Below are 23,938 nucleotides of genomic sequence, written 5' to 3'. Positions count from 1 at the left end.
ACTGAGGTTGGATGGGAATACAACTAAAGGTCACGGGTTAAGGGTGAAAACATAGAACACAGAACAGTACAGCACAGTACAGGCCCTTTGGCCCACTATATTGTGCCAACCCTTTAACCTACTCCAACATCAAACTAACTCTTCCCTTCACATAGCCCTCCACTTTTCTTTCATCCATGTGCCTATCAGAGCCCTTTAAAAATTCCTAATGTATTTGCCTTCACCACCAACCCTGGCAGTGTGTTCCATGCACCTACCGCTCCCACTCCCATTGTGAAAAAAAAACACTACCTCTGACATCCCCCTGACCCGAAATGCTAACTGTCCATTCCACCTCACCACAGATGCTGCCTGACCTGCCATGTTCTTCCAGCATTGATGGTGAAAATAAGAGATGTAGGCCATTTGGCCCCTCAGGTCTGCCCTGCCCAAAAATTTCTACAGCTGTCCCGTGGAGAGCATGCTAACTGGTTGCATCGCCGTCTAGCATGGAAGGGAGCAGAAAAAGCTGTAGAAAGCTGCAAACTCACCCAGAATATTAAACCTGATTGTGATTTAGTGTGATTGACGATCAGCTCATCTACCCCAGGCCTCAACTCTCTTCTGTGGCAGTACCCCACAGCCCTCAAGTCTTTTCCTTATAAAAATGTATAGGTTGGCTAATTGAGTGGTGTTGCAGCTGCAACCTTGCATGCAATCTCCGTAAGACCAAGGAACTTCAGGAAGGGGAAGTCAAGCAAACACACGCAGGAAGGAATCAGCAGTTGAAAGGATGAGCAGTTTGAAGTTCCTGGGTGTCAACATTTCAGAAGATTTAGATGAATCCCTTTAGAAGAAGGGATTAAAAGTAACATTAGCAAATTTCCAGATGCCACAAAGCTGGGTGGCAGTGTGAAATGTGAAGAGGATGTTATGAGAATGCAGGGTGACTTGGACAGGTTGGGTGAGTGGGCAGATGCATGGCAGATGCAGTTTAATGTGGATAAATGTGAGGTTATCCACTTTGGTGGCAAGATCAGGAAGGCAGATTACTATCTGAATGGTCTCAGTTAGGAAAAGGGGAAGTACAATGAGATCTAGGTGTCCTTGTTCATCAGTCACTGAAAGTAAGCATGCAGGTACAGCAGGTAGTGAAGAAAGCTAATGGCATGTTGGCCTTCATAACAAGGGGAGTTGAGTATAGGAGCAAAGAGGTCCTTCTGCAGTTGTACAGGGCCCTGGTGAGACCACAACTGGAGTATTGTGTGTAGTTTTGCTCTCCAAATTTGAGGAAGAACATTCTTGCTATTGAGGGAGTGCAGCGTAGGTTCACGAGGTTAATTCCCAGGATGGCGAGACTGTCATAAGTTGAAAGATTGGAGCGACTGGGCTTGTATACTCTGGAATTTAGAAGGATGAGAGGGGATCTGATTGAAACATATAAGATTATTAAGGGATTAGACACGCTAGAGGCAGGAATCATATTCCCAATGTTGGGGGAGTCCAGAACCAGAGGCCACAGTTTAAGAATAAGGGGTAGGCCATTTAGAACGGAGTTGAGGAAAAACTTTTTCACCCAGAGAGTTGTGGATCTATGGAATGCTCTGCCTCAGAAGGCAGTGGATGCCAATTCTCTGGATTCTTTCAAGAGTTAGATAGAGCTCTTAAAGATAGCGGAGTCAAGGGATATGGAGAGAAGGCAGGAACGGGGTACTGATTGTGGATGATCAGCCATGATCACATTGAATGGCAGTGCTGGCTCGAAGGGCCGAATGGCCTACTCCTGCACCTATTGTCTATTGTCTAAGATCCATCCTGGTCCCTAACTATTGATGCATCACAAAAAAGGCACGACAGCAGCTGTATTTCATTAGGAGTTTGAGGAGATTTGGTTTATCATATAACCATATAACAGTTACAGCACAGAAACAGGCCATCTCGGCCCTTCTAGTCCATGCCGAACGCTTACTCTCACCTAGTCCCACTGGCCCGCACTCAGCCCATAGCCTTCCATTCCTTTCCTGTCCATATACCTATCCAATTTTACTTTAAACAACAATACTGAACCTGCCACTACCACTTCTACTGGAAGCTCATTCCATACAGCTACCACTCTGAGTAAAGAAATTCCCCCTCGTGTTACCCCTAAACTTTTGCCCCCTAACTCTCAACTCATGTCCTCTTGTTTGAATCTCCCCTACTCTCAGCAAAGACTCTAGCAAATTTCTACAGATGTGCTTTGAAAAGTATGGGAGGCACCAATGCACAGGATCAGAAAAAGCTGCATAAAATTGTAAACTCAGCCAGCTCCACCATGGGGTTAGCCTCCCCAGCACCCAAACGGTGATGCCTTTGAGACTGAGATTAGCTTTCTCACAGAAACATTGAAAAATAGTGAAATGTATTATTTGTGTCAAATCTAATCAGTGATGATTGTGATGGGCGGCCCGCAACTGTTGCCGCACTTTTGGCACCAACATAGTATGTCCACAACTTACTCACCCTAACCCATACATCTTTGAAACGTGGGAGGAAACCCACAAGATCAGGGAGAACATACAAACTCCTCACAGACAGCAGGGGGAATTGAAACCTAGCGCTGTAAAGAGTTGCGCTAGTTGCTATGCTATTTGTGTCAATCTCTTCTCATTGTTACCATCATGGAAAAGGTATAGGAGCCTAATGACACACACTCTACAGCCTCATCCCCTCTGCCATCAGATTTCTGAATGATCCATGAACACTACCTCACTATTTTGCTCGCTTTTTGCATTACTTATTGTAATTTACAGTAATTTTTGTGTATTAAACTCTACTGCTGCTGCAAAATAACGTATTTTGATGATAATTGTGGGGGTAATTTGAAAGGAGATGTGAGGGGAATTTTTTTTATATACAGAGAGTGGTGGGTGTCAGAAATGCACTGTGTGGGGTGGTGGTGGAGGCAGATACATAAGAGAGGTTTGGTCCTAAGTTTGGCCCTTCTGAGAGGTGGATGGTCCTGAGTTCAAACCCAGCCGGGTCCCAACCTGGATAGCAGCAATATCTGAGCAGGAGAAAGGCCTGGCAATCTACTTCCATATCTTACACATATAACCATATAACAATTACAGCACGGAAACAGGCCATCTTGGCCCTTCTAGTCCGTGCCGAACGCTTACTCTCACTTAGTCCCACCGACCTGCACTCAGCCCATAACCCTCCATTCCTTTCCTGTCCATATACCTATCCAATTTTACTTTAAATGACAATATTGAACCTGCCTCTACCACTTCTACTGGAAGCTTGTTCCACACAGCTACCACTCTCTGAGTAAAGGAGAACCCCCTCATGTTACCCTTAAACTTTTGCCAACTCTCAACTCATGTCCTCTTGTTTGAATCTCCCCTACTCTCAATGGAAAAAAGCCTATCCACGTCAACTCTATCTATCCCCCTCATAATTTTAAATACCTCTATCAAGTCCCCCCTCAACTTTCTACACTCCAAAGAATAAAGACCCAACTTGTTCAACCTTTCCCTGTAACTTAGGTGCTGAAACCCAGGTAACATTCTAGTAAATCTCCTCTGTACTCTCTCTATTTTGTTGACATCTTTGCTATAATTTGGTGACCAGAACTGTACGCAATACTCCAAATTTGACCTCACCAATGCCTTGTACAATTTTAACATTACATCCCAACTCCTATACTCAATGCTCTGATTTATAAAGGCCAGCATACCAAAAGCTTTCTTCATCACCCTATCCACATGAGATTCCACCTTCAGGGAACTATGCAACATTATTCCTAGATCACTCTGTTTTACTGCATTCTTTAATGCCCTAACTATCCATAAGGTCACCATGAGTCGACGACAACTCAACAGCACTCAATGAGACGTTTCGATAGGCTTATGAATGTGAGGTAAATGGAAGGATATGGACATTGTGTCGGCAGAAGTTTAGTTTAGTTGCCCATTTGATTACTAATTTAATTAGACTGGTGCAGCATTGTGGGCTTAAGGGTCTGTTCCTGTGCTGTACTGTTCTATGTCCTATGTTAATAAACCTGATTCTGATTTCTGTCTTCTCTGGGAGAGAGAACTCCAGAGGTTCACAACTCTCTGCAAGAAGTGATTCCTACCCAAGGTATATCTGAGACTGTATTAATGAGGGGAAGCTCCATATTGATGTTGCACCATACTAACAAACAAAAGCTCTTACTTTGCACTCAGGGTTTCATACAATCCATGGTCCAGCAATACCAGTTCTGCTTTCCCATCCGGACCCTTTCGAACCAACACTGCAACGAGAAGGGAATTTATAATCTATTAGTAGCAAAGAGGTGAAGGAATTAGACACAGAGTAATAGAGTAACATGGGGAAATTTTCTCACAGTCCCTGATGAAGGGTCTCAGCCCGAAACGTTGGCTACTCTTTTCTCACGGATGCTGTCTGACCTGCTGAGTTCTTCCAGCGTTGTGTACGTATTCTTTGATCCACAGCATCTGCAGTTGTATTTTTGTGTTTTCACAGTCCCTATACATCTTCAAGCTGGGGCGTTTCCCTTTGGAGTGACACAGGAAAATCTTCACACAGTCCTTACTTATCTCCAAGCTGGGGTGTTTCCTTTTGGAGTGACACAGGAAAATCTTCACACAGTCCTTACATATCTCCAAGCTGGGGCATTTCCTTTTGGAGTGACACAGGAAAATCTTCACACAGTCCTTACATAGCTCCAAGCTGGGGTATTTCCTTTTGGAGTGACACGGGAAAATCTTCACACAGTCCTTACATATCTCCAAGCTGGGGCGTTTCCCTTTGAGTGACACAGGAAAATCTTCACACAGTCCTTACATATCTCCAAGCTGGGGCATTTCCCTTTGGAGTGACACGGGAAAATCTTCACACAGTCCTTACATATCTCCAAGCTGGGGCGTTTCCCTTTGGAGTGACAGGAAAATCTTCACACAGTCCTTACATATCTCCAAGCTGGGGCGTTTCCCTTTGGAGTGACACAGGAAAATCTTCACACAGTCCTTACTTATCTCCAAGCTGGGGCGTTTCCCTTTGGAGTGACACAGGAAAATCTTTACACAGTCCTTACATATCTCCAAGCTGGGGTGTTCCTCTTTGGAATGAAGGTAGATGAGAGGCAACTTGATTGAGGTGTACGGAAAGGTAAGAGGCACAGAACAGAGAGATCTTGGGGGAGAGTGGTCCACGTCCATAAGTCCCTCAAAGCTGCCGCACAAGTTAACAGGGTTGTTAAGAAAGCATATGGTGTGTTGTCCTTAGAGAGCATGTCTTATGAAGACAAGGTGAGCGAGCGAGGGCCTTCACTTTGGAGTGAAGGAGGATGAGAGGTGACTTGATTAATATGTACAAAATGATAAGATCATAAGACACAGGAGCAGAATTAGACCATCTGGCCCATTTAGTCTGCTCCGCCATTCAATCGTGGCTGATCCTTTTTTCCTATCTCCTCCTCAACCCCAGTTCCCGGCCTTCTCCCCGTAACCTTTGATGCCATGTCCAATCAAGAACCTATCAATCTCTGCCTTAAATACACCCAACAACCTGGCCTCCACAGCTGCACGTGGCAACAAATTCCACAAATTCACCACCCTTTGGCTAAAGAAATTTCTCTGCATCTGTTTTGAAAGGGCGCCCCTCTATCCTGAGGATGTGCCCTCTTGTCCTAGACTCTCCCACCATGGGAAGCATCCTTTCCACATCTACTCTGTCTAGGCCTTTCAACATTTGAAAGGATTCAATGAAATCCCCCTTCATCCTTCCAGCGAGTACAGACCCAGAGCCATCAAATGTTCCTCATATGATAATCCTTTCATTCCTGCAATAATCCTTGTGAACCTCCTCTGGACCCTCCCCAATGCCAGCACATCTCTTCTATGATGAGAGGCCCAAAACTGTTCACAATACTCAAGGTGAGACCTCACCAGTGCCTTACAAAGCCTCAGCATCACATCCTTGCTCTTGTATAAAAGACATAGACTGCATGGACAGCCACAGACATTTTCCCCCAGGGCTGAACTGGTTCACACAAAAGGGCATAATTTTAAGGTGATTGGAAGAAAGCATGGGGGAAGGGCGGTAGTTTTTTTTTAAAACAGAGCATGGTGGGTGCATGGCATCTGCCAAGGGAGGTGGTAGAGGCAGAAACATTAGGGAGATTCAGAAATTCTTAGATAGCCACATGGATGATTTGGAAAAAATGGAGGGTTATGTGGGAGGAAAGAGTTAAATTGATCTTAAAGTAGGTTAAAGGGTCAGCACAAAAGTATGGGCTGAAAGGCTTGCATTGTTCTGATAGTGTTGTAAAGATTCCTTACAAAAAGCAGAAGAATGCTCTGTGGTGCCTTTCGAAATCCAATGGAATGGTCATGTATTTCCCTGCTGGTTATGAGGCTGTATCCTGTGAAAGAGGGCTGCCTCATTGATCTACGTGTGTCAAACATGGTGAGGGACAATCAGAATGAAAGAGAATCAAACCCATTTCCCTTGAACACCAATGTTCTTGAACGAAAATTATCCTACACATCGATAGGGTTTCGGCCTTAATTGTCAACTGTACTTTTTCCATAGATGCTGCCTGGCCTGCTGAGTTCCTCCAGTGTTCTATATGTGTTACATCGATACAGAACATTGTCACAGGAAAGCAGAATCCATCTTCAGTGAATCCCACCACCTAGGCCATGCTCGCTTTTCGCTGCTGCCACCAGGAAGAAAGTACAGGAGCCTCAAAACCTGCATCGCCAGGGTCAGGAACAGTTATTACCCCTCAGGTCCCACATTTGAGGCTGGTCAAGAAGGTTCAGTCGCTTGCCGTTCAGGATGAGGTAGTAGATTGGATTAGATGTTGGATTTGTGGGAGAAGCCAGAGAGTGGTAGTAGAGGGTTGCCTCTCTGACTGGAGGCCTGTAACTACTGGTGTGCCACAGGGATCGGTGCTGAGTACATTGTTGTTTGTTATCTGTATGAATGATTTGAATGATAATATGGTTAACTGGAACAGCAAATTTGCAGATGACACCAAGATTAGGGGTATAGTGGACAGTGAAAAAGGCTATCAGTCCTGATGAAGAGTCTCGGCCTAAAATGTCGACTGTTTTCCATGGATGTGGCCTGGCCTGCTGTGTTCCTCCAGAATTTTGTGTGTTGCATAGCTTGCAGATGGATCTGCATCAGCGGGAAATATGGCAGATGGAATTTAATGCAGACAAATGCGAAGTTTTGCACTTCAGTAGGACCAATCAGGGTAGGTCTTACACAGTGAATGGTAGGGCACTGAGGAGTGTGGTAGAACAAAGGGATCTTGGAATACAGGTACATAATTTGTTGAAAGTGACATCGCAGGTAGAGAGGGTCATAAAGAAAGCTTTTGGCAGATTGGCCTTCATAAATCAATTTATTGAGTACAGAAGATGGTATGTTATGTTGAAGTGGTTTCAGACCTTGGTGAGATGTTGGGAGTATTGTGTGCAGTTTTGGTCACTTAACTACAAGAGAGATGTAAATAAGGTTGAAAGAGAACAGAGAAAATTTACATGGTTGTTACTGGGTCAGAAGGACCATAACACAAAGGAACAGAATTAGGCCATTCGTCCCATCCAGTCTGCTCTGCTATTCCATCATGGCTGATCCCGGATCCCACTCAACCCCGTACAACTGCCTTCTCACCATACCTTTTGATGCCCTGACTGATCAGGAAACTATCGACTTTTGTTTTAAATATGCCCATGGACTTGGCCTCCATTGCAGTCTTTGGCAGAGCATTCCACAGATTCACTCTCTATCAGGCTAAAAAATTCTTCCTTACTTCTCTTCTAAAAAGGTCACCCCTCTAGTTCCAGGACAACCCACCAAAGACAACATCCTCTCTACATCCACCTTATCTAGTCCTTACAACATTCAGGAGGTTTCAATGAGATCCCCCACATTCTTCTAAACTCCAGTGAGTACAGGTCCAAAGCTGCCAAATGCTCATCATGCTAACCCCTGCATTCCTGGAATCATCCTCATGAACCTCCGCTGGACTCTCTCCAATGAAAACATATCCTTTCTGAGATATGGGACCCAAAACTGTTGACAATACTCCAAGTTTGGCCTGACTAGTGTCTTATAAAGCCTCAGTATTATCTCCTTGTTTTTATATTCTATTCCCCTTGAAATGAATGTCAACATTGTATTTGCTTTCTTTACTACAGACTCATTAACTCATTAACCTTACGGGAGTCTTGCACGAGGACTCCTAAGTCCCTTTGTACCTCTGATATTTGATTTTTCTCCCCATTTAAGTAATAGTCTATACTATTGTTCCTTTTACCAAAATACATTATCATACATTTCCCAACACTGCATTCCATCTGCCACTTTGTTGCCCATTCTTCCAATTTGTTCTTCTACAATCACATTGCTTCCTTATCACTACCTACCCCTCCACCAATCTTGGTATCATTCACAAACTTTGCCACAAAGCTATCAATTCCATTATTTAAATCACTGACAAAGTAGCGGTTCAAATATTGACCCCTAAGGATTACCACTCATCACTGGAAGCCAACCAGAAAAGGTCTCTTTTATTCCAATTTGCTGCCTCCTGCCTGTCAGCCATTCCTCTATCCATGCCAGTATCTTTCCTGTAACACTATAGGATTTTAACTAGTTAAGCAGCCTGTGTGGCACCTTATCAAATGCCTTCTGAAAATCCAAGTAAATTACATCCACTGCCTCTCCTTTGTTCATCCCAACCCTTCCCTCTCCACTGACACTACCAGCCTCCCTCCCCCCTGATTCCATCTCTCATCCGTGTCGGATCTTTACCATTCCCTCCGACCTTCAACTCTCTGAGGCAGAGCACTCTGTCCTCATCAAGGGCCTCAGCTTTGTCCCCCTTCATCCACACCTCAGTGAGTTCTGCGTACGCCATGACACTGAACTCTTCTTCCGCCGGCTCTGTCTCTGCGCTTACTTCTTTGGCAAGGATTCTCCTACCCCCACCGATGATCCCTTCTCCCATCTTCAACCCTCCTCCTCTTCATGGACATCCCCCTCTGGTCTTCTGCCTGCTCTGGATCTCTTTATTGCTAATTGCCGACGGGACATCAACTGTCTCAACTTCACCACACCCTGCTCCAATTCCAACCTCACTCTTTCCGAATGCTCTGCTCTCCACTCCCTCCGCACCAATCCCAACCTCACTGTAAAACCCACTGATAAGGGGGGAGCTGCTGTTGTCTGGTATACTGACCTCTACCTGGCCGAGGCACAGCAACAACTCTCTGATACCTCCTCTTGATTTACCCCTTGATCATGACCCCACTAAGGAGCACCAGGCCATCATCTCCTATACTATCACCAGCCTTATCAGCTCTGGGGATCTCCCATCCACTGCCACCAACCTCATAGTTCCCACCCCCCGCACTTCCCGTTTCTACCTCCTACCCAAGATCCACAAACCTGCCTGTCCAGGTAGACCTATTGTCTCAGCTTGCTCCTGCCCCACTGAACTCATTTCTGCATACCTTGACACTGTCTTATCCCCCCTTGTTCAATCTCTTCCCACCTATGTTCGTGACACTTCTCACGCTTTGAATTTTTTCAATGATTTTAAGTTCCCTGGCCCCCACCGCCTTATTTTCACCATGGACATCCAGTCCCTATAATATACCTCCATCCCCCGCCCAGACGGTCTCAAAGCTCTTCACTTCTTTTTGGATTCCAGACCTAACCAATTCCCCTCTATCACCACTCTCCTCTGTCTAGCGGAATTAGTTCTTACTCTCAATAATTTCTCCTTTGGCTCCTCCCACTTCTTCCAAACCAAGGGTGTAGCCATGGGCACCCGCATGGGTCCCAGTTATACCTGCCTTTTTGTTGGCTTTGTGGAACAGTTCATGTTCCAAGCCTATACGGGTATCCGTCCCCCTCTTTTCCTTCGCTACATCGACGACTGCATTGGCACTGCCTCCTGCATGCATGCTGAGCTCGTCAACTTCATTAACTTTGCCTCCAACTTTCACCCTGCCCTCAAATTTACCTGGTCCATTTCCGACACCTCTCCCCCCTTTCTTGATCTTTCTGTCTACATCTCTGGAGACGGCTTATCTACTGATATCTACTCTAAGCCTACAGACTCTCACAGCTACCTGGACTATTCCTCTTCCCACCCTGTCTCTTGCAAAAATGCTATCCCCTTCTCACAATTCCTCCGTCTCCGCCGCATCTGCTCTCAGGAAGAGGGTTTTCATTTCAGAACAAAGGAGATGTCTTCCTTTTTTAAACAAAGGGGCTTCCCTTCTTCCATCATCATCAACTCTGCTCTCAAGCGCATCTCTCCCATTTCCCGCACATCTGCCCTCACCCCATCCACCCGCCACCCCACTCGGGATAGGGTTCCCCTTGTCCTCACCTACCACCCCACCAGCCTCCAGGTCCAACGTATAATTCTCCGTAACTTCCGCCACCTCCAACGGGATCCCACTACCAAGCACATCTTTCCCTCCCCCCCCCTCTTTCTACTCCCTACACGACTCCCTTGTCCACTTGTCCCCCCCATCCCTTCCCACCGATCTCCCTCCTGGCACTTATCCTTGTAAGTGGAACAAGTGCTACACCTGCCCTTACACTTCCTCCATCACCACCATTCAGGGCCCCAGACAGTCCTTCCAGGTGAGGCGACACTTCACCTGTGAGTCGGCTGGTGTGGTATACTGCGTCTGGTGCTCCCAGTGTGGCCTTTTATATATAGGTGAGACCCGACGCAGACTGGGAGACCGTTTGGCTGAACACCTACGCTCAGTCCGCCAGAAAAAACAGGATCTCCCAGTGGCCACACATTTTAATTCCACATCCCATTTCCATTCTGATATGTCTATCCATGGCTTCCTCTATTGTCAAAAAGAATCCAAACTCAGGTTGGAGGAACAACACCTTATATACCGGCTGGGTAGCCTCCAACCTGAAGGTATGAACATTGACTTCTCTAACTTCTGTTAATGCCCCTTCTCCCCTTCTTACCCCATCCCTGACATATTTAGTTGTTTGGTTTTTTTTCTCTCTCTCTGCCCATCACCCTGCCTGTTCTCCATCTCCCTCTGGTGCTCCCCCCCTCCCCCCACTACTTTCAAATCTCTTAGTATCTCTCCTTTCAGTTAGTCCTGTCGAAGAGTCTCAGCCCGAAACGTTGACAGTGCTTCTCCCTATAGATGCTGCCTGGCCTGCTGTGTTCCACCAGCATTTTGTGTGTGTTGTTGTTTGAATTTCCAGCATCTGCAGATTTCCTCGTGTTTGCTCTTTGTTCACCCTGTTTGTTACTTCCTCAAAGTACTCCAACAAAATTGCTAGGCAACATTTCCGTTTACAGAAACCACGCAAATTTTTACTTATTTTATCATTAGTCTCCAAGTACTCCAGAACCTCATCCATATAATAGACTCCACCCTCTCTCAATCACAGAGGTTAGGCAAACTGGCCTATAATTCCCTTTCTTTTGCCATCCTCCCTTCTTAAAGAGTGAATCAAAATCAAAATCAGGTTTATTATCACCGGCTTGTGACGTGAAATTTGTTAACTTAGCAGCAGCAGATCAATGCAATACATAATATAGAACAGAGGGAAAAAAAGTAAATCAGTTACAGTATACATATATTGAATAGATTTTAAAAACATGCAAAAAACAGAAATAATGGATATTACAAAAAGTGAACTAGTGTCCAAGGTTTCAATGTCCATTTAGGAATCGGATGGCAGAGGGGAAGAAGCTGTTCCTGAATCACTGAGTGTGTGCCTTCAGGCTTCTGTACCTCCTACCTGATGGAAACAGTGAGAAAAGGGCATGTCCTGGGTGCTAGGGTCCTGAATAATTGTCACTGCCCTTCAGAGACACTGCGCCCTGAAGATGTCCTGGGTAATTTGTAGGCTAGTACCCAAGATGGAGCTGACTAGATCTACAACCCTCTGCAGCTTCTTTCCGTCCTGAGCAGGAGCCCATACCAGACAGTAATGCAGCCTGTCAGAATGCTCTCCATGGTACAACTATAGAAGTGGAGTGATATTTTCAATTTTCCAATCCTCCACAACCATGCCAGAATCAAGTGATTCTTGAACGATCATAACCAATGCATCTGCTATCTCTTCAGTAACCACTTCTCAGAAATCTGGGATGTCGTCCATCCGGTGCCGGTGACTTATCCACCTTAAGACCTTTCAGCTTGCCTGGCACTTTTTCCCTTTGTGATAGCAATGGCACGCACTCCTGCTCCCTGACTGTCACAGGCCTCCGGCAAACTGCTAGTGTCTTCCACAGTGAAGACTGATGTAAAGTACTTATTTAGTTCATCTGCCATTTATTTGTCTCCCATTACTACCTCACCAGGATCATCTGCCAGTGGTCCAATATCAACTCTCACCTTCCTTTTACTCTTTATACAACTGAAAAAACTTTTGGTATGTGTTTACATTATTGGCCAGCTTGCCCTCATATTTCATCTTTTCCCTCCTGATGGTTTTTTAGTTGCCTTTTGTTGGATTTTAAAAGCTTCCCAATCATTCAGCTTTCCACTCAAGTTTGCTATATTATATTCCTTTTCCTTGGCTTTTATGCATTCCTTAACTTTTCTTGTCAGCCATGGTTGCCTACCCCACCATTTGAGAACTGCTTCTGTGGGAGATATCTGTCCTGTACCTTGTGAACTATTCCCAGAAACTCCAGCCACCTCATCTCTGCCATCATCCCTGCCAGTATCCTCCTCCAATCCACCTGGATAATCTCCTCTCTCATGCTTCTGTAATTCCCTTTATTCACAACTGAGGTCTTCCTTGCTCACAGTGGGGACCAAAGGTGACATTCATGGTGACTGTGGATTCCTTCAAATTCTCTGAAGTTCCTAACTAGTAAAATCATTTCATTTTCACTCCCAGCTGTTTCTGGTGTCTCCAAGACAGAATGCTTGAAACTGCAGTGAGCAAAACAGTTCTGAACTGTCTTACTGCTTATTTCTTGCCAATTATCAGTGACAAAAATCACTGCTTTTTGAACACAAACAAATGCAACTGATGCTATTTGAAATCTAAGCACTCTGTGGAATCTAACGGCCACACATACACGTGACTAACGCTAGTTGGAACCTATTCAGCAACAGTCTCCTATCCCAAATAAATGAAGGTAATCCCAGCAATTTTCTCAATTTATTTTTGTTCTTTAAGAGTTTTTCCAAATAAGCAGCTTCCCCAATTAACCGATAGCCCAATAAACCGGAATCCATTGTATATACATTTTTTCTTAGTGTAAACAGTTTTTTATTATGTATTGTACTGTACTACTGCTGCAAAACAACAAATTTCTCAACATATGCTGGTGATATTAAACCTGATTCTGAATCTGCTAACTCTTGCCTTAAAGCTCACCCCTCCCCCTGAGAGGATAATCTTGGCTGTACTTGGAGTGGATGATAGGTTCTCTTATGCTCTGTGGAGGGTGATTTGTACTGAGAATTTGTGTCTGTCAGGTACAGATGCTGCCAGGGTAGAATATAACCTGCTAGTGTTTTTATTCCATTCAGAGCAGGGGTTCCCAACCCTTTTTAAGCCATGGAGCCTTACATTAACCGAGGGGTCCATTGTCCCCAGGTTGGGAAGCCCTGATTTGGAGATACAGCAACCCAGCAATTTAACCCTTCCTAATCACAGGACAGTTTACAATAACCAACGAGACGGATAATAACTGAGCCATGATGGAATGGTGGAGCAGACTCCATGGGCCAGAAGGCCTAATTTTGCTCCTCTGTCTTAGGATCTCATTAACTTTCTAACCAGTATGTCTTTGGTCAGAGCACCCAGAGGAAACCCCTGCATACAAGGGAAAGAACGTACAAACTTGTTTACAGAAGACCCTGGAATTGAACTCCTGAAGCCTCAGACTGTAATGGTGTTGCACCAAGCGCTACACTACCATAAGATATCAGAGCAGAATTAGGCCATTTGGCTCATTGAGTCTGCTCCACCATTTCATCATGACTGATCTATTTTTCATCTCGGCCCCAATCACCTGCCTTTTCCCCATATCCCTTCCTGCCTTGACCATTCGAGACTCTATCAACCTCTGTCTTAAATATACATAAAGACTTGGCCCCCACAGCTGCCTGAGGCAACAAATTCCACAGGTTTACTCTGGCTAAAGAAATACCGTACTCCTCAACTCCGTTCTAAAAGGATGCCCCTCTATTTTAAGCCTATGTCCTCTGGTTGTAGACTCTCTCACCATAGGAAACCTTCTCTCCACATCCATTCTATCAAGGCCTTTCACCATTCAATAGGTTTCAATGAGGTCACCCCTCATTCTTCTCAATTCCAGTGAATACAGGCCCAGAGCCATCAAACAATCTTCATGACAAGCTGTTCAAACCTGGAATATATTCTATGATCCTCCTTCGAACCCTCTCCAGCTTCAGCACCTTCTTTCTATGACAAGGGGCCCAAAACTGCTCACAATACTCCAAGTGAGACCTCACCAGCGCTTTATAGAGTCTCAACATTACATCCTTGATGTCCTAACCAGTTCCCTGGGCTTGGATACAGTGGGTGTTTGTACCTGAACTCTGACCACACCAACCTCTATCACTACTGATGTTTCCCGATTTAGCAGAGCTGTTGTTCTCTGCAAATCCTGACCTTGACAAGCTGTGATAGGAATTTATGTGTGACTGAATTCTGTGCCAGATCTGTCCTGATTTTAATGGTCTATGTACAAAATTAGAGTTATCACGATTCTCCCAAAGATTAGAAGCCATGACCATGTCTTTCTCTGGGTCGAGCTACTCGTGGGCTAGGAAGTGCCCTTCGTCAGCCTGTCCTGGGGATGGCTGTGTATAAATGGGTGGGTTGGAAAAGGGCTTGTTTTACGGCTATTTATGCCGTTATTTATTATTTGTTACTTGTTATTTATGTTGTTCTATTGAACATGGTGGGCATGTAATGTTGGCACCAAAATGTGTGGCAAATTTTACAGGCAGCCCTCGGCACACCCTTAGGTTGTGTTGGCTTGTTACCACATTTCACTTTATGTTTCCATATACATGTGATAAATAATTGAATTTGAAGCTATTACCATCAGCTGTGGAATTTTCTCCATAAACCCTTGGTCTCTGCCTCTAATTTTAACTGTGCAAAGCATTTCGCGCAATTTACTGCAACACAAACCCTTCTTCTTGCTGAAACCTATGTTAGATACGGAAATGCGCTGCCACGGGAAGCTTTTTCTCTTAATAATGGCCACCACAGCTACACAACCTATAGGCAAAGGAACTCTGATTGCATTGTGCTAAACAATCAATTAACTAGAAACAGACACTACCTCGTTTGATCAAGAATCGTTATACAACCATTGCTCTGTTGGTTTCCAGATTAATTCTATTAGGTGGCCTCCTGTCGTGAATGGATATCCTGCAATTATTGTGCTTGGTAAACAAGTCTAGTTTATTTTATTTTCTTCAAAATTACAACACAATAACAGGCTCTTCTGACCCAACAAGGCCTCACCGCCCAATGGCATCCATGTGACAATTAACCTACCAACCAGTATGTTTTTGGAATGCCGGAGAAAACTGGAACACCCACAAGAAACCTACATGGTCACGAGGAGAACGCTTAAACTCCTTATGGGAATTAAATCCCGGTCACTAGCACTGTGTCTATATATATTTTGTTTTATATAAATTCCATATGAGTAAAAATTTCACTCTATTAACACCGAAAGACACGGGAGGAGAATGAAGGCAAACACACCATATGCCTTTGTAACCACCCTATCAACTTGCACGGCAACGTTGAGGGATCTATTGACATGGACCCCAGGATCTCTCTGTTCCTCCACACTGTCCCGTCACTAACCCAGTACTCTGCCTATCAACTTGCACGGCAATGTTGAGGGATCTATTGACATGGACCCCAGGATCTCTCTGTTCCTCCACACTGTCCTGTCACTAACCCAGTACTCTGCCTTCAAGTTCCACCTTTCAAAATGAATCACTTCGCACCATCTGCCATTTCTCAACCAACTCTGCATCCTATCAATGTCCTGTTGTGGACTATAACAATCTTTAATAATATAAGACCTTAGTCCTAGGAGCAGAATTAGCCCATTGAGCCACTCCATCATGGCTGTTTTATTATCCCTCTCAACCCCATTCTCCCACCTTCTCCCATAATCTTTGCCATCTTTACTAATCAACCTATAAACCTCCCCTTTAAATATACCATGGTCTCCACAACCATCTGGCAATTAATTTCACAGATTCATTATCCAATGGCTAAAGAAATTCTTCCTCATCTCTGTTCTAAAGGGGCATCCTTGTATTCTGAGGCTGTACCCTCTGGTCCTAGACTCCTCCACTTTAGAAAACATCACCTCCACATCCACTCTATCGGAGTTTCAATATTTGACAGGCTTTAATGAGATCCCATCTTATTCTTCTGAACTCCATTGAGTACTGGCTCAGGTTCCACATGCCAACTTTTTTGGGCTGGTTTATGAATTCTGTGAGAGTGAATTTTTTGTTTCTTCAATTTGCTGTAATGTGGAGGGAGTGGGGGGGGTGGGGTGGGGAACAACACTGCACCAACAATGCTTTCCCTTTTCCACCGATATCTGCATGTGGGATCTACCCCTTGAAGAGACACTCATTCAAACCCGAGCGAAATTGCGTTCTCCCATAGACGAGCACTTACCGTTCCCAGGGTGGGGGTCAGCGTGGATGAAGCCGGTGTAAAATAACTGCTCTGCAAACGTCCTCACCAGTTTGTCTGCAACCTGAGGATGGGGAGGAGGAAAGGAGAGAGCCAGTCAGTTTGTGGTTCTACACTCAAAGCTGTGTATTGGTGTGCATTACACAGGATCTGGTGTCACACCCTGAATAATGAAAGGACAAGCATTTTTTAAACAGCCCTTGCTGCCCAAGATAGATAGATAGATAGATAGATAGATACTTTATTCATCCCCATGGGGAAATTCAACTTTTTTTTTCCAATGTCCCATACACTTGTTGTAGCAAAACTAATTACATACAATACTTAACTCAGTAAAAAATATGATATGCATCTAAATCACTATCTCAAAAAGCATTAATAATAGCTTTTAAAAAGTTCTTAAGTCCTGGTGGTTGAATTGTAAAGCCTAATGGCATTGGGGAGTATTGACCTCTTCATCCTGTCTGAGGAGCATTGCATCGATAGTAACCTGTCGCTGAAACTGCTTCTCTGTCTCTGGATGGTGCTATGTAGAGGATGTTCAGAGTTTTCCATAATTGACCGTAGCCTACTCAGCGCCCTTCGCTCAGCTACCGATGTTAAACTCTCCAGCAATTTGCCCACGACAGAGCCCGCCTTCCTTACCAGCTTATTAAGACGTGAGGCATCCCTCTTCTTAATGCTTCCTCCCCAACACACCACCACAAAGAAGAGGGCGCTCTCCACAACTGACCTATAGAACATCTTCAGCATTTCACTACAGACATTGAATGACGCCAACCTTCTAAGGAAGTACAGTCGACTCTGTGCCTTCCTGCACAAGGCATCTGTGTTGGCAGTCCAGTCTAGCTTCTCGTCTAACTGTACTCCCAGATACTCTCCCTGTATCATTAAAAGCCCCTAGTTTCAAATAAGTCCTTTCTCCATCAATGTATCCAGTGGCCCTTGAAAGTGTGACAGGACATTTGCCTGAATCATAGCGTCAGAGAGCAACACAGCACAGAAACAGGCCCTTCAGCTCATCTAGTTAATGTCGAACCGTTATTCTGCCTACTCCCATTGACCAGCATCTGGGCCAAAGTCCTCCCTACACCACTCATCCATGGACTTATCCAAACATCTCTTCAATGTTGCAATCAAACCCTCAACCACCATTCCACACTCCCACTACCCTCTGAGTGAAGAAGTTTCCTCTCAGGTTCCCTTAAATATTTCAACTTTCACCCTTAACCCATGTCTCACATAACCTCAGTGGTAAAATCCTGCAAACATTTACATTATCTATACCCCTCATAGTTTTTGTACACCTGTATCAGATCTCCCCCCAGTCTCCTAATCTCCAGAAAATGAGGTCCTTTCCTATTCAACCTTCCTCTATAACTCAGGTCCTCGAGTCCCAGCAACATCCATGTAAACTTTCCCTGTACTCTTACAATCTTCTACTACATTCCATGTGAAAAAGGTGCTGACAGTGTTGTACCAGAGGGCGTGGTGAGAGCACAGCTGAGAAACCGTGTACAGATCTGATCTGTTTACCTTGGAAACTGCCGTATCAGACTGATTGTGTGGCCTCCTATGAGTGGGAGGTACTGTCTTTTGGGCATGGGCCTTTGTATGAGTGTGCTTTTCGTCTCGGCGGGCCCAGTTCGTCACTCCCACACTGTAAGTTGCCCAGTGTGTACCATTACTAATGTGATTCAGTAAAAACGTTTAATCATACTACTCCATTGTCATTCGTGCTCTGCATACACGTAACGTTTTGGCAACAAGGATCAAAATAAGAATAGCCACTCTACTTCAAGTATCCAATCCATTTCGGACTTCAGCTAAGGCAAAAACAAGATTGGACTTTATCTTTCAGAGGTTGGTCATGGCTAGATTTAACCCTGGTCTCAGCAATTTGCTTATTGCCACAATGGGTCTACAGCAGACGTGATCTCATTGGCTCTTCACGTGGCCTTGGGTCACCTGGACAATACGAACACCTATGTCAGGACGCTGTCCATTGATTATAGCTCAGCATTTAACACATTTTTCCTACAATCCTGATCAAAAAGTTCCAGAACTTGGAACTCAGCACCTCCCTCTGCAACGGGATCCTCAACTTCTTAATTGATATACCACAATCCATACCGATCAGAAACAACATCTCCACTTCACTGATGATCAGCACTGGCGTACCTCAGGGATATGAGCTTAACTCTCTCTCTACACCCATGACTGTGTGGCTAGGCACAGCTCAAGTGGCACCTAAAAATTCACTGACAATATAACTGTTGTTGACAAAATTTCAGGTGGTGACAAGAAGGCATACAAGAGCGAAATATACCAGCTGGTTGAGTGGTGTTGCAGCAACAACCTTGCACTCAACGTCAGCAAGACCAAAGAACTGATTGTGGACTTTAAAAAGGGGAAACAAGAGAACACACACCAGTGCTCATAGAGGAATCAGAAGTGAAGACAGTGAGTAATTTCAGGTTCCTGGGTGTCAACATCTCTGAGGAGCTAACCTGGACTCAACATATCGGTGTAGCGACAAAGAAGGCATGACAGCAGCTACATTTCATACGGAAAACACAAAATACTCCACAGATGCTGGGGTCAAAGCAACACGAAGCTATAGGGAATAAAAATGCTATTCCCTATTCCCAGATCATCCGTCTCTGCCGCATCTGCTCCCAGGATGAGGCTTTCTGTTCCAGGACATCTCAAATGTCCTCTTTCTTTAAGGATCATGCTTTCCCTTCTGCCGTCATCAATGATGCCCTCACCTGCATCTCCTCTCACCCCATCCTCCTGTCACCACTACAAGGACAGAGTTCCCCTTGTCCTCATCTACCATCCAACCAGCCTCCGGATCCAGCACATTATCCTCCGCAACTTCCACCACCTTCAACAGGACCCCACCACTAAGCACATCTTTCCCTCTCTACCCCTCTCCGCTTTCCACAGGGATCGCTCCCTCCGCGACTCCCTGGTCCACACGTCCCTCCCCACGGATCTCCCACCTGGCACTTATCCCTGCAAGGCTAAGTGCTACACCTGTCCCTACACCTCCTTTCTCACCACCATTCAGGGCCCTAAACAGTCCTTCCAGGTGAGTCAACACTTCATTTGTGAGTCTATTCGGGTTATCTATTGCATCCAGTGCTCCCGGTGCAGCCTCCTCTACATCAGTGAGACCCGACGCAGATTGGGGAACCACTTTGTCGAGCACCTCCACTCCGTCGGCCACAACAGACAGGATCTCCCAGTTGCCACTCACTTCAACTCTGCTTCACATTCCCATTTGGGTGTGTCCATACATGGCCTCCTCTACTGCCATGATGAGGACAAACTCAGGTTGGAGGAGCAACACCTCATATACCGTCTGGATAGTCTCTAGCCCCTTGGTATGAACACTGAATTATCCAACTTCTGGTAATTCCCTCCCCCTTCCTTCCCCCATCCCAGTTTCATTCTGCCTCCTCCTCCAGCTGCCTATCATCTCCCCCATGGTTCTGCCTCCTTCTAGGTAAGTGCTTTCCCTTTACATTCCTCCTTCACCTTTCCTGCCTATCCCCTCCCCCACACCTTGATCTTTCCTCTGATTGGTTTTTCACCTGGCACCTACCAGCCTCCTCCTTCCCACCCTCCCCCCACATTCTTTATAGGGCCCCTGACGACGGGTCTCGGCCCGAAACGTTGACTGTTCATTTCCACGGATGCTGCCCAACCTGCTGACATTTCATTTGGAGTTTGAAGAGATTTGGTATGTCACCAAAAACACTCGCAAATTTCTACAGATGTATTGTGAAGAGCCTTCCAACTGGTTGTATCACCATCTGCCCTGGCGGGGGCTCCTGCACAGAATCAAACTAAGCTGCGGAGAGTTGTAAACTTAGCCAGCTCCATCATGGGCACCAGTGTCCATAGTATCCAGGACATCTTCAAGGAGTGATGCCTCAAAAAGGCAGCGTCCATCATTAAGGACTCCCATCACCAAGCTCATGCCTTGCTCTCACTGCTACCATCAGGAAGGAGGTACAGAAGTGTGAAGACACACACTCAACGATTCAGGAACAGCTTCTTCCCATCTGCCATCCGATTTCTGAATTGACATTGAACCCATGAGCACTACCTCACTACTTCTTTAATATCTATTTTTGCACTAGTTAGTTAATTTAACTATTTTACATATATTACACTTGCTGTAATTTTTTCTATTATTACATATTGGATTGTACTGGTGCTGCAAAGTCAACAAATTTCATGACATTTCCAATGATATTAAACCCAATTCTGATTCTGGAGCTTGGCTGCAATGGAAGAAAACATTCCTGGACTGAATCAAACTCCCACCAATTACAACATCAGCAGCAAAGCTGGCAGAAACATTAAAATTTCCAGCATTTTGTCTGTGTTGCCTTAGATTTCCAACATCTTCTCGTGTTTGTGCCTAAAACGTTGACTATTTATTCCTTTCCGTAGATGCTGCCCGGCCTGCTGAGTTCCTCTAGCATTTCGTGTGTACCTTTGATTTCCAGTACCTGCAGATTTTCTCATGTTTGTAACACTTCTTCTAATTTACCCCTTGAACAGGGCTCCACTAAGAAGCAGCAACCATTGCCTCCCACACCATCACTGATCTCCCATCCACTGCCTCCAAATTCATAGTTCCCTTACCCCACACCTCTCTTTTCTAGCTCCTGCCCAAGATCCATAAGCTTGCCCGTCCAGGTAAACCCAATATTTCTGCTTGTTCCTGCTCCACCAAACTTACATCTGGATACCTCAACTCCGTTTTATCTCCCCTGGTTCAGTACTTAGTACCTATATCTGTGACAATTCACACATTTTTTTCTAATCACTTTAAGTTTCGTGGTCCAGATCGTCTCATTGTCCAGCCCCTATACACCTCTATCCCCTAACAGGAGGGCCTTAAAGCTCTCTGCTTCTTTCTTGACAACAGATTCACTCGCCTCCGTCTGGCGGAACTCGTCTCACTCTCAATAATTTCTCCTTTAGATCCTCCCACTTCTTTCAAACCAAAAGTGTAGCCATGGGCACTCGTACGAGTCCCAGCTATGCCTGCCTTTTTGTAAATGTTCCAAGCCTACACCGGTACTGCTCCCCAACTCTTCCAACTGCACTGGTGTTGCTTCATGCACCCAACTGAGCTTGTTGTCTTCATTAACTTTGCCTCCAACTTCCATTCTGCCCTCAAATTTACTTGGTCCATTTCCAATATCTCCCTCCCCTTTCTCAATCTCTCTGTTTCTACCCCTGAAGATTGTATCTTTTAGAAACACACTGATTTTCACAGCTATCTGGACTATACCTCTCCCACCCTATCACTTGTAAAAATGCCATCCCCTTCTCTCAGTTCCTCTGTCTCTGCTGCATCTGCTCTAGGATGAGGCTTTTCATTCCAGAACTAATGAGGTGTCCTCCTCCTTCAAAGAAAGGGGCTTGCCTTCCTTCTTTGAAAGAGGACAACACCTCATTAGTTCTGGGACTTCTTTCCTCCCCTCCACTTTCCGCTTTTCACAGGGATCGATCCAAATGTGACTCCCTTGTCCACTCGTCCCTCCCCAATGATCTCCCTCCTGGTACTTATCCTTGCAAGCGTAACAAGTGCCACAATTGCCCCTACACTTCTTCCCTCACTACCGTTCGGGCCCCAAACAGTCCTTGCAGGTGAGACCATACTTCACCTGAAAGTCTGTTGGGGTCATCTACTGTATCGAATTGAACTGACTTTATTCTTACATCCTTCGCGTATGCGAGGAGTAAAAATCTTTATATTATGTCTCCATCTAAATGTGCAATGTTCGATTTATAGTAATTTGTGATAAATAGTATGTACAGTAAGATATACAATAGAACAGTCAATATAGCTTAGAAATACAATTGCGTCTGTGTGAATTAATCAGTCTGATGGCCTGATGGAAAAAACTGTCCCGGAGCCTGTTAGTCCTGGCTTTAATGCTGCGGTACCATTTCCCGGATGGTAGCAGCTGGAACAGTTTGTGGTTGGGGTGACTTGGGTCTCCAATGATCCCTGGGGCTCTTTTTACATACCTGTTGCTGTAAATGTCCTGAATAGTGGGAAATTCACATCCCCAGATGCGCTGGGCTGTCCGCACCACTCTCTGCAGAGTCCTGCGATTGAGGGAGGTACAGTTCCCAAACCAGGCAGTGATGCAGCCAGTCAGGATGCTCTCAATCGTGCCCCTGTAGAAAGTTCTTGGGATTTGGAGGCCTATACCAAACTTCTTCAACCGTCTGAGGTGAAAGAGGTGCTGTTATGCTTTTTTCACCACACAGCTGGTGTGTACAGACCACGTGAGGTTCTCAGTGATGTGTATACCGAGGAACTTGATGCTCTTCACCCTCTCAACCCCAGATCCGTTTATGTCAATAGGGATTAGCCTGTCTCCATTCCTCCTATAGTCCACATCCAGCTCCTTTGTTTTTATGACATTGATGAAAAGTTTGTTTTCTTGTCACCACTGTGTCAGGGTGATGACTCCTTCTCCGTAGGCTGTCTCATTATTATTTGAGATAAGGCCAATCAATGTAGTATCATCTGCAGATTTAATTAGCAGATTGGAGCGGTGGGTGGCAACACAGTCATGGGTATACAGAGAGTAAAGGAGGGGACTTAGGACACAGCCCTGGGTGGCTCCTGTGTGGAGGGACAGAGGGGCAGAGGTGAGGGAGCCCACTCTTACCACCTGCTGGCGATCTGACAGGAAGTCCAGAATACAGCTGCACAAGGCAGGGTGAAGTCCAAGGTCTCTGAGCTTCTTGTCAAGGCTGGAGGAAATTATGGTGTTAAATGCTGAACAGCTTCTCACATAAGCATCCCTCCTCTCCAAGTGTGTAAGAACGGTGTGTAGAGCTGTGGCTATTGCGTCATCTGTCGATCGGTTGTGTCAGTAGGCTCAGCGCCTGCAGAACAAATCTGAGCTTACCGATGTGCTTGAAGCCCTGGACAACACTTAGGGGATGCAGGGCGATGTATTTCAGGCTCAGAATCAGGTTTATTATCACTGGCATGTGTTGTGAAATTTGCTCACTTCAGGTTCTCATAGCTGCAGCACACCCCAGATGATTTCATCACAAGACTGAACCTAGCACACAAGAATGCAAATCAAAAATATTCTCCCGAGCAAGCGCCTCCTGTCCAGAAACCATGATTTGCATGCTCCACAGCTCATCACCGGGGGGC

At 45.3% G+C, this 23,938-nt stretch overlaps 1 protein-coding gene across 4 annotated transcripts in view; it reads right to left on the bottom strand.

The window, feature by feature from the left end:
- Positions 1 to 23,938, bottom strand: part of adck5 (aarF domain containing kinase 5) — a 119,058-nt gene that overhangs the window by 33,823 nt on the left and 61,297 nt on the right. For 3 of the 4 annotated variants that reach the window (XM_073055122.1, XM_073055121.1, XM_073055124.1), the window contains 2 exons: positions 16,705 to 16,786; positions 4,183 to 4,261 (listed from right to left, as the gene is read on the bottom strand). In XM_073055122.1, the coding sequence (XP_072911223.1) occupies positions 4,183 to 4,261; positions 16,705 to 16,786 (161 nt within the window). The remainder of the gene's footprint in view (positions 1 to 4,182; positions 4,262 to 16,704; positions 16,787 to 23,938) is intronic. The other variant, XM_073055123.1, reaches the window with a different exon arrangement.

The sequence above is a fragment of the Hemitrygon akajei genome, chromosome 8, assembly GCF_048418815.1.
Source record: "Hemitrygon akajei chromosome 8, sHemAka1.3, whole genome shotgun sequence".
In the NCBI taxonomy this organism is placed as follows: Eukaryota; Metazoa; Chordata; class Chondrichthyes; order Myliobatiformes; family Dasyatidae; genus Hemitrygon; species Hemitrygon akajei.
Note: the sequence above shows the minus strand (reverse complement) of the source record. Positions and strands in the feature narration are given on the sequence as shown.